The sequence below is a fragment of the Vanellus vanellus genome (assembly GCF_965231255.1).
Source record: "Vanellus vanellus genome assembly, chromosome: 6".
Classification (NCBI taxonomy): domain Eukaryota; kingdom Metazoa; phylum Chordata; class Aves; order Charadriiformes; family Charadriidae; genus Vanellus; species Vanellus vanellus.
In genome coordinates, this window is record NC_138911.1 from 68,373,628 (window position 1) to 68,385,642 (window position 12,015).

Genomic DNA, 12,015 nt, shown 5'->3' on the forward strand with positions numbered 1-12,015 from the left:
TAGCACTGGAATTGTTCAGAGCCAGGAAAAAACCCACACCACACTCCGCACAGGTAAAAAGTAAGTCCCACTCCTCCTCTAGAATAAGCAAGATCAGATCTTTTTCCCCCTAATTAAAAAGGCCGTTTGCAAACAGGCAATACCCGAGACTGATGTGCTACAATATGGCAAAGGTCGCATCCACACTTAATATGCCTTATGCACAGGCTGCAAAAATCACAAAAGGAAGAGGAAAAACACTCACAGAAGTCAAACAATTCTGATTTTATATTCAGTCTTTGCAAATCAAGGATGTCCTATTTTCACTATTCATTCAAGGCAAAAGTCTACACAAGCATGTCAAAAGCAGTAATTGAAAAACAGTAAACACGACAGTCTTGAAAATACGTTTAATGTCTAATCTTATACAAAAGTGACAGCATTTTCAAAAAAATATCAAATCCTGTATTTATAGCTTCTCACTATCATACAGCAATATTTGTTTCATCTAAAGAAAATACAGCAGCAGGTGATAATCTATACTTTAAAGATGTGATTGCTTATATTTCATATTGTAAACAAATGCAGTATGTCAATCTCGAAGCACAAGTCAAAACGAACTTCTCAGCAATTTAACTCAAATGATGCATAGAAATGTACAAATTCCATTGCAAAAGCTTCAGGCCAGAAGTTGCTCACACTTGACATAACATGTGATAAAGTTACTACACGGTATATAGTGACAACTTGAGTTTTTACACAATAGATTAACAGGTATACCCTTTTCACTGCTATGCAAAGAACTTTGCTCACAAAAACAAAGGGGTTATGAAACAGTTTTCATGACCTCAAGAAATACGAATATACATTGAAAAACATCCCATATATACTGAATTTTAGCCTAAATGTTCCAGTAATAAATCCTGCCTATTTCCGGAAGAACCTAGAAGTCTAGTTACTTTTACAAATCCCCTTTCCAAAAATCATCACTTGCTACGTTTGCTTTATCCTTTCCTACCTCTTCCCGTTCCCCGCAAAGACATACGGCCAGTGCAATTTCAAATTGGAGTGCTGCTACTGCATGATCTGTTCATTTGAAATAAATGTTGTGTTTTTTTTTTTTTTTTTTCCATTACATCAATTTATAATCTAAGGCTGCAGGTATCAAAAAAAAAAAAAAAGCACTTGAGCAAATGTAGTCAGTTTTCTCCTATGTTTATTTTTAATGGGTCTTGCCAAGATCTAAGCCAAGTCTGTCATTTGGAGGGGCAGCTGAGGCTTGTTTAAAGTTAGTAAGAGGTGCACTTTTGGCTCCTATTTCTAGGGTTACAGATGCTAGGTTTTAAGCTGAAGTGCGACATGTTTTTGTTAGGTTTTAAGATTAAATGTTACATATTTAAGATTAAGTGTTACATATTTTTGTTCACCTCCAGTATTGCCTTCCTGAAACAAAAAAATACATGTACCTTTGCTATCAGCTTTCATGACGTTAGAGTAAAACGGCCACGGCTAAGCTGACCGCTTTCTTCTGCAAAAAATATCGCAAGACTTTGCCATAAAGGCTAAGACTACTAGCAAGCATCAGCACCAGGTCACCCCACTTGTTTTTAAGAAGTCCATCACATGCATGCAGGACGCCACAATAAGGTACTGGAAGAGAATTAAATCACTTTCACAGTTCCGTGATACAAAGACTCCCTAACGAGCTACCATGTTAAGCAAAATTTGTTCCCCATTCTACCTACAGAGGCTAAGTTGGGACATCGCCAGCTGGGGATGAAACAAACTGTCCGCAGTCACAGCCTAGGCTACGAAGTACCAGAAAGAGCGCCAGAACTCCTCACTGACACGCGGCTGCGTGCCTCGGTAATGCTAAACCAGCAGTGCAGCAAACCCCTTGCATGCTCTTTGCGCAGATATGGCAAGAATGTGAAAACTTACTGCAGTGGCCCTTCAGAGAAGGGACAGCTACACAGCAGCGCACAGGCTTCTAGACATTCAATTAATCCCAATTACACTTACTCAGTGAGGTATGCATTCGCCTAGCCGAGAACAGAGGACTTCTCCCCATCACAATATTCAGCGGAGCCCTGATGAGACCTCCTCATTCTCAACTGTGACAATAGGGATGATACAAAGGATCTTTGTAGCTGATAGAACTAAATGCCATGCCAAAAACTGCTGGGAAGGGATTTGTCAGGTTGGGTTTTTTTTTTTTTTTGATCTTTTAAGCTCAAGTTCAGTTTCCAGGGTCCCTGGAAAAAGTCCGCCGAGTTTACACAACCCAGCAGCAAAGTCAAATTTCAAATGACTAGAATCCAGGTTCGAAATAGGGAAGTACCTTACCTAAGTGGGAATCAGTTTCTCTTTACATAGACCAAGCCAAACTTCCAACCACCACAGAATGAGAACTGGCAAAATGATGTCCTCATTTGCATGCATAAAACTCACATTTGTTGATCCAAAGTTAACTGCACATCCAGGTTATTTAATTTGCACACAAATGCCTGTTTGTGAACACAAACAGTGTGCTGACAAGTCAGACCGAGTGTTTCAAACGCGTATCTTCTCTTCCGTAGTCCCAGACTGAGCAATTGTTTTGAGTATATACAAAACGCTGAGAAAACCTTCAAGTTCACATGCTCTGTCTCTTTAGTTTGAGTTACTGTAGCATGTTCAAAAATTAGGTTTCTTGACAAATATCTTGAAACACTTTTTATTGACATTTTAGAATAACCTGAAAATAGACAAAATATGACTATTCATCCATTCAGTGACCAGCGCAAGTCTGGCAACAAGACTTAAAGCATTCATGGAAATTTAAGAACTAACTTCTGTTTTTCTAGTCCTTGGGCCTGATTCTTTACAATCCTTACTTGGCAACTCCCATTTTTCCAAGGAATACTTGCCAAAGTAAGAACCACAGATGTTAGTTTTATTTCTGCTCTTTGTAATTCGTTTTATTAAACCAAACAATTATGCCAGCGTATGAGCAAGGTATATTTATGCAAACTGCTCCTTCATACCTCAAATGCACATACAAGAGAGGCGAGTATTCTTCATAGCCCCAAACATTACTGAAACAAAAACTTTAAAAATCTCTGTAAGTAGTGGATGAAGGTGGAAAGCTACAGTATTTTGTTGCCCAGAACGTATTCAACGGTAAGGCTGCAAAAGACAATAATTCATGGTCAATACAGGCTTTTCACAAAGCAGTTAATTCACAGTCACAAAAATTCTTAATTAAAAAACAAGATCATCCTTATAATTTGTTATTCCCTCCCTATGTGCACTAGAAGCAATTTCTCTAGATTACAGAGACTAGAATATTTTCTCTTTCAGAAATTACCAGACTTTCCTTTTTTGCCTTTTAGAGAAGGCCTTCCAAGTAGCAGAAGCTCATTACAATGTGATGCTCAGACACACTCCAACTTGATACAATTTCACTGTCCTAGTATTAGTTAAGCATTTAAGAAGAAGTTGGCTGTTATTCACTTACTACAGAAATAAGACCGATGTGCTGAAATTCCTTACGTGCACTATGCTTATGCTTCAGTCTTATGCTACTGAATTTCCGTGCTTAAGAGTATAACATTTTAGACTAATTCAAGACCAAAATCAAATACTCACATGGGGACCACCAGGCATTGATGGAGCACCAGCAGGACCAGATGGCACTTGAAAAGGATTAGGGGGCGTAGGATATAGTCCTGGAGCTGGATATGATCCTGTGGGTGGAGGAAATGGACCTGGCGGTGAAGGTCCCCATGTTCCAGGTGGAACCGTACCCCATGGTACTGTTGGCGCAGCCCCTGGAGTCTGGGTAGGAGTGGAATATGGCCCTGGGGGTGGATATGGCATGCTAGGTGCAGGATACTGCCCTCCCATTGTTGGTCCCCATGCTCCAGAGGGCATGGATCCCCATGGCCCAACAGGAGCAGGAGGTGCAGCTGGCTCTGTTGGACCACCATAAGGTCTTGGAAGCTCTGGAAAGGGCATATTTGGTGGAGGATATTGCCCTGGTGGGACAGGACCTGGCACAGTTGGGGGTGGATATGGACCACCAGGAGGAGGGCAAGAGGGTCCAGTAGGAGGAGGAGGAAATGGAGCAGGCGGTCCAGGGGGCATTGAAGGATACATTCCTGTTGGTGGAGGTCCGAATGGCACGCTGGAAGCGGACGTATTTGGTGGCAGTCCGGTTGGCGCCGTAGGGGGAGCGCTTGGGTTGTTCCAAGGATTGGAAGCTGGCCAACCCTGCGGTGGCTGACCAGGCTGTTGACCGGGTTTTGTACTGCTCACTTTGGAGGTTTTAGCAGGCGACTGATCTGGTAAAGCATCTGCCAACTAAAAGATAAAGCATCAGTGAGAATGTAAAATGCCTACTGGACTCACTAGTTGCAGACATTCACCCGCTACACATACACGTTTCAGTTGCCAAAAAGGGAGGAAGAGAGCTCTTTGTTGCTGCACAGAGATGATTACATTCATTTTTGTGCAGCTTCTATCATTAAGGTAGAAGAGGCATTCTGACATGCTGCAGTTAGAAAACCAAAGATAAAAGGCGACCTACCACACATAGCAATAAGCAATTTCAGCGCAAATCCGAAAAGAAAAGCTTTTCGTAGGTTTCCATTATAGGTATTCTGACACTATTAAAACACAACTCCTTTGTTACTATCACAGCAGAAGAGAACCCACAAGGCACCTAGCGGCTTCATACGTTTAGTCCACAGATTGCTACATCCACCCAAAAGGAAAACAGCACAACTGCAATACAGAGGAAGTCGCCTCTCAACTGTAAGCTCCCCTTCTTCTTGAAAAAGTATGTCAGCTTTTAGAATGAAGTAACAACTGGCTGATCTTCAGGAAAGAAAAACTGTTACTTACCGAAAAATCATCAGTTCCAGACATTTTGCTGAAAAGTAAGGTAAGATAAAGTGAAATTTGTTGAAAATAATAAAAGTATTTCAAGCAAGAGTTCATGAGACAAATTCTACGCTTGCCTCATGCAAACCACAGTAAGCGTTGAACTGGTAGCACTTCTTAGGAACGGCTTTGTTTTAATGACTCTGGCCCATAAAGACACGTGCTGCCCAAATACTCTTGTCTTGATAAAGTTTGCGTGAAAAGGAAAGCCTTCAGCCTCTACCTGCCACATCTCAGACAGGACCAACACATAGTGTAAATGGGTCACATTATGCTAAGAAAGAAATACTTCAGATATTCATGGCGAGCAGGCAGCCTACCCAGACAGTGATGCCTGTAAAGTATTCAAGGTCTTTTCTAAACTGGGACTCAGAAAAGTTATGGCAGGCTGTTTGCAGGTGAAGTTAATGCTTCTAAAACAAAACATGATTAAAACCCCACGCAGATCCTATTGTCAGAAATAAAAGAATATAGTTTACTGATGCTTTATCGTCCAATTATTCCAGAGCTTCACCACAATGAAAACTGACTGGCTTTGTCAATCTTTATTAGCCATACAAAAGGGCAGCTGTCACAAACCTGAAATTATATTCAGTTTGACTGACTGACAACAAACACTTGACTAGAAGTGAAGAGTTACTCTTGAAAGGATGTCCAAGAGCAGGGGAGATAGGTGGATATCATGCCTCAGCGCAACCAGGTTTTAGGGGAGAGAGTAGGAGACAGAGAGGAAGATAAGAGGAGGAAAAATGCAAAATAGAAGTCAAGAGTACAAATACTACTGCCAAGTTGACCCCCACAAAAACCAATCCTTGTTTTTCCTTGTTGATGGTGAAGACCTGAGTTCTAACACAGAGACTGGTCTTGAGGATGGAGGTTTGTATAGGTAGCCTCCAACAAATCGGTTTATGAACTCCATTAAGATTATAAATTACGTAATGCAAATAATGCACATATAAACTAGGGTCTTCTCTGAAGCTGTATTGTAAGTTTATTACTAGCTACACAATTTCCTAATCTCAAGACAGTACTGATCAGAACAAGGGGCCGTTTAGCTCACCATCCCATTTTATCTTCAGCTGTGACAGCAGGGAAGAATAAGAACAGGGATGATGCTCACACCAATACTTCAATGATTCCAAGCTCTGAGATTTCCTAAGTTGTAGGCAATTTCTATGGAATAACAACCCTCAAAAGAATTTATTTTTTCACAAACACATCTAGTTTCCCTGCTTGTACCTACAACATCCATTGGCAAGGAACTCCACAGGACTGCTATTTGTTACACAAAAAAGCACCTTCTTACTAGATTCAGTTGTTGTTCCTCCATTCTTGCACCTGAGGAAACCAGCAAATCTATTCTTATCCACTCTGCCTATGCTGCTCATTATTCTACAGATTTTTACCATTTTCTTTTAGCTGTTCCTTCTCCAGGCTGAGCTCTAGCTTATTTCCTTGACCCTTGTGCAACAGCTATTCCATACCTTTGATTATTCTCACTGCCTCTCTTTCAGGCTTTGCCAAGTCTTTTGTATCTTTTCAGATGAAAGACAAAAAAGAAACACACAGAATTCAAGATGCGGGATAACCACTGATTTATACAGTTTCATAATTATGTTCTGGTTTGTCCTCTATTTCCTTCCTAATACTTCTTAATGTTTCATCTGCACTTTGATCACTACAGAGCTGACACTTTTGCAGCAATATTTCACTCCTCAGTGTTAAGGGTCAGCCCATCATTTTATATACGAAATTATATGCACCACTCTACATCCACCTACTCTGAATGACATCAGATTTATCGACATTGAATTATATCTGCCATTTTATTACCTAATCCTTACTTTCCAGAATGGCTTCATATCAACAAGATGCTGTTCATCTCGTTTCCCAAGTTATTAATGACCACACCGAGCAACCCAGACCCCTGTGGAATCACAGTGAACTTCTCAAGTTACACCTAATAATTTAAATAAACCCTTTAAGAGATACCTAATAATTTAAATAAACCTGTCTACAAAGTTAGCACCAGGTGGAAGTCAGTGCCTATCTGCATGAATCTGAAGGTTTGTTAAACCTCCAACATTAGCTTGTAACAGCAGTAGCTCTTTCAAGTAAGTACAAATACCTGAATCCTTGTATCAGTCATTGATCTGAACAGTGCACCTCATCAATTTGTTTAAAGTTGAAAAAACCAACTGAGCTACATCAGGAAAGCGGTTTTCGCTCTCATTATTAACAGCTCAGCTGTTCAAGAGACATCTACCAGAAAAATCTTAATTGGTCTTCAGTAGATAGCTCTTCTGTTAAAAGAGTTGTTAGTTTTTGCAATGAACCATGTTCAATAATAATCAGAAGTTGATATGTGCTTTTTACTGGCACTGCAGTGCCATTTACCTATAAAGACACAGAAACTATTTGACACAACCAACAAAATACAGGAAATCAATCATTAATATAGACAAAAGGACAAAAATAACTTTTTACATAAGTGCACTTGTAATGTACTCATAAGCAAAAAAAAACCCAACCAACCACGTTACAAAAAACAACACCAAAACAGGCCAAGAGAACCATCCTTTCTTTAGGCAGATGGAGAGATGGGATAAGACCAACCAAAACAGATCTACAAGAGATTGAAAAAAGCCCACAGAAGAAGTTAGAACATATGCTACAAGCAAGAGAAGGAAGAAAGGAAAGAGCCCTAAAGGAGAACTCAGAAGAAAATCCCATGATGTGTCAAAAAAGTGACGGAGTAGGAAATTCAAGTCAAAGCACCGGATGAATACAGTTGAAACAGGCCTGCTTACAAAATATCAACAAATATCCCCAATATTTGTCAGCAAATAATTTCAAAATATTTCTGTGCCATGAAAATTATGGAAACAATTCTGCTGCATGACTTATGAAAAAAAAAAAGTGTAGCTAAGCACAGCTTATAATGAGATTTAGTGGCTTTTTTACTTTGGCAAGCAGACTAGAGCACATTTGTTGGCAACATTTGGCATAACTGAGTCAATGCCAAGGATGTCAAGGATCCTCTTGCAGACAGGATGGCCTACTTCAGGGACGTTTTTTAAACATACGTTTAATCTGGGTACTGCCACCTTCATTTAATAAAAAAGAAATCGAAATTACTGTTAGACACATTCAGACAACATATGAACTAATCTGTACTTAAATCTAGAATCTATATTCCATTCAAGTCATTCAACACTGGCATAAAGAATTTCAATCAAAACCTTACAGAAATATCAATTATATTTTTAAGAGCATTGCCCGAGGCACTCACACGCTCACAGATTAGAGCCAGAGACACTGTCAGACAGAAGACCTCCAAGTAATTCAATTAAAGTCCCCACTGGTCAGGCGTGGGCTCAAGATTTTAGAAAAAATGTACTGAATGGTGCCTTGACTAGATTTTTAGAGTCGGTAGAGTTAACAAATGGACTCTCATTTTCTCTTGAAGCTTTCCTAGAAGAGCACGGCACAAGCACTGATACAAGTAGAGAAAAGCCGATTCATGTAACAGAGGTCCATTTTGCCACACTTAAACTATAATTCAAATTATTCTTTCCTGGAGTTGGGAGGAAGAAAGAGTGAATGGAAGAAGAAAAGTTCAGGAATTTAAGCAATTTGGCGGGGAGTAGAAAGATTACAGAACAGGCAGCATTCAAACTGAAGTCCTGCTTGTATCCACTGTGCTGTAAAGTAAGATTTCATTTGTTTTCTGAAGGCTGCCAAACCTCGAAACGTCCCCTGCTTTCCCAGAAGCACAGAGCCTACCAGATCCAGATCTGTTGGTCAGGGCATTGTTTCTCAGCCACCTCTGAGAGCACACATGGCCAGAAGTGCAAAACTAGAGAGGGAAAGAGAGAGATGACCAATACCTGAAAAAAAAAACAAAACCAAACAAAAAAAGCACCCAGGAGGAGCTCTTTCTCATCCTTTATCCTGAAGAGTGATGGGAGGGCATGGAGGACTTCCATCACACCTACTCAGAAACCATACGCAGCAAAATCTTCAGACCACGGTCCAAGGCTTCCCAGACACCCACGAGCTGCTCCCAAAAATTAACAGCAGGTAGGTGAGACAAGCAATCCTGCTGGGCTCCACATGGCAGCCTGGAAGAAGGTAGAGAAGCACTATCACACAGCACTGGTAGGCTAATTCTATCCACAGCGTTCAAGACCAAGCGGCGATTTTCAGAGAAGTCTGTGAAAACCCTGTTTCTGGAAGCGTGGTACGACGTGTGGCATATTAAATCCATCAGCTTCCACAAGAAAACAGCTCCACAGTGTTTTTTATGCTCCAGACCCTCTCTGACCACATCCAGCCCAAGTGAAACTGATGGATGTAGTAGCATTCTTTTCCCATGCTCTTGCCTTCCCTGGCTTTTATTCATCACCAGTCCCTAGGGACCCCCATTAGAAAGAGCTGTCCAAAACGCTTTTTCTTTCTTTGACTAAAGCTATCCAAAACTAAGCATCAACTGCTTTCATATTTTTTTTAGTTGTATGACATTTTTCAAACACTTGATGTGCCAGATTTAGTTCCTGTCTCCAAGATCATCTTTCAAACAAGAAAAACGCTTTCTAGATGCGCAACAGACTCTGCTGCATTTCCACTGGGTGGCATGGCTCTATCAGCAAAGAGGTTCTTTTGTCACTGTAACATGACTAATACCTACCAGCATAACCTCATCTACAACAAGATTTCTGCCCACATAAGTATAACTACCCAACATAGCTATACAGATAAAATGGAAGAGAGACCAAATCTCTGACAGCTTCTAAATGTTTTCTAAAATATGCAAATTTCTGCAGCTTCTACCTACAGGCATTAAGCATCAACATTTTATAGCTGGCCTTTCCCCATCTTTAATTCCTTCTCAAAAGTCACACTGATGCACTTGCGTACCCTGCAATTGTTTAGGCTGACCTGCGTGTTTATTCATTGGGAGAATAAAAACAATTGGTAAACAGACTGAAGGGAAAAACCCCACAGTTACATCATTAATACCTACTTGAGAACTGGTGATCTTTTTGCCCCTTCCCATGTCTGTTTTGACTGACAGAAAGGATAGAAGTCAGATTTTTAGTTTTCAGATTTTCAGGACAGATTTAATTAAGACTGGCAATCAAACATTGCATTTGCTATAAGGTAATAACTACCAGAAAAAAATAATTCTTCAAAATAGAGGTCGTATCAGTTTCCAAGACCTGTAAAATAAAGCCCTAAGGAACTGTAATCTGTTCCAGTTTTCCACCCATGACAGGCCATTCAGTTTCACAGCTGCCTCCCCAGCAAGACCAGACCTAATCACTTCAGATGGTCAGCACATCACAAGCAGATGGTTCCAAACACAGCAGACATATATCACTTCTGAGGTGGCTTGTTTGTGTGCCAGCTGTGATGCAAACCCAGTCGAGATCAGCGAGCCTCCACTGCCAAAGATTAGTCCTCTCCACACCATCCTACCCTGTGAATCTGGCAAAAGATACATTAGTCCAGCAGCTCCAAATAATTAAGACATATCTTCCATAGTTGCCTCTGAACTTTCTTAAGAGCTATGGAGCTTTCATCATGTTACCCTCATTTTTAAAAGCGTGCTTTGTTTCTCATTACAACTTTAGGTTCTAATTATCAATTCTTCAGAAGTCTTCCGCAACTAGCTGTAAAAGCTATTTGAAGAATACCTGTGTTCTCCTCCTAGCAAAGCTATATACTCAGAAATTATCAGCTTAGTTATTTTTATTTGTTTTGGACAAAATAAACATACTAACCCTGAGCATGAGCAACTATCAAACATCTTCACTGGAGGTTTTTGGGTTCCCTCCACCACAGTAAAAACATCAAAACCATGTGTCATATTCCAGTCCTGGCCTCATCAGTGACAAACAAAACCACACGCCTTTCCGATCCTTTACAAAGGCACTTTTCCAGGATAACTGCTTTTCGGGATACAGTCTCACTGCACGGATACAGCTGGCATCTTTCACATTTGGCACTGTTAAGATGTACTTGAATAAACTCAAACTTCAAGAATATCAAAAGTGTTTTCTAGGACTGGCTTGATATTTATGACAAATATGACAAATTTTTGGATCAGCCACAGGTCTTGGGGAGGGCAGTTTCAGGGTGTGTCAGTTTTATTTAAAAAAAAAAAAGCAAGCTACCTTTGTTCTTACGTCCACTGACAATAAGGTTGAACAGCATCAGATTAACAGAGTTTTTCACAGAATCCACCTAGGAACAAGTTCTCTCTCAGTCATAAAACCTGTCAGATAAGTAGGTTCTTTCTCCAGAAAACGTGCCCTTTGATACCACACAGTGCTGGCGTTCCCAGTAAGTCAGCTACCTCAAGCATACTAACATTTGATAAAATGAATCAACTTCTCATAAACCATGAAAGATTGACTTGCCCGAGGCCTTCTTAGTGAAGGATATTCGAGTTAAACAGCCACTTATACCAAATCCTTGTTCATTTATACAGCCATTTATACATTACAGCCATATAGCACATACGTAAGCCGACAAAAGGTTTTACCCAGTCAAGACACAGCAGCTACCACCGTTACACCAAGTCAAACGGGATCCACGACAAACGAGCCCTCTTCGCTCTACGGATATCAGCAAAGCCGCCCCCTTCCCCCCCAGTAACCCAAAGCGGCACCAGCCATCAGGCCGCCCCCGGCACCCCGAAGCCACACGCCCCTCCCCAGGCGGCGGGTCTCCGGGTGGAGGCAGGCCGCCGCCCACCACTCACTCGAGGCCAGCGACCCCCGGTACCACTCCTCCGCTGATGGGGTGCTGGCAGAGCCCGGCGGCGCCTCTCCCGGAGGTCTGAAGGGGGAAAAGCCAGCTGCGGCCCGGCGGTCCCCGGGGGCGGTGGGGGATGGAACCCCTCCTTCCCTCCCTTTCCCCCCAACCCCGCAGCGGTCAGGCCCGCCCGCCCGCCCTCCTTCCCTCCCTGTGGCTGACGGGCCGGCCGGGCGGCAGACCGGGTACCTGGGTGGGAGGAGGAGCGCGGCCCGGCGCGGCGCAGGCCCGGAGCGAGGCGGCGGCCCGCAGCACCACCGCCACCCCGACGCCCAAGGCGGAAGCGGA

At 41.8% G+C, this 12,015-nt stretch overlaps 1 protein-coding gene across 1 annotated transcript; it reads right to left on the reverse strand.

Moving 5' to 3' along the window:
- Positions 1-371: 371 nt before the first annotated feature.
- MAPK1IP1L (mitogen-activated protein kinase 1 interacting protein 1 like) lies at positions 372-12,015 on the reverse strand. Its single transcript, XM_082485380.1, has 4 exons — positions 11,917-12,015; positions 4,867-4,894; positions 3,610-4,323; positions 372-3,147 (listed from the first exon to the last, which is right to left on the reverse strand). The coding sequence occupies exons 2-4, from the start codon at positions 4,888-4,890 to the stop codon at positions 3,136-3,138; spliced, it is 750 nt and encodes a 249-aa protein (XP_082341506.1). The 5' UTR covers positions 4,891-4,894; positions 11,917-12,015; the 3' UTR covers positions 372-3,135.

Bases quoted from the DNA above. Each gene is read 5' to 3' on its own strand.
- MAPK1IP1L (XM_082485380.1), bottom strand. From the start codon at position 4,890: ATGTCTGGAACTGATGATTTTTCG. The intron at 4,324-4,866 runs GTAAGTAACAGT...TTTATCTTTTAG, and splicing joins CTGGAACTGATGATTTTTCG to TTGGCAGATGCTTTACCAGA.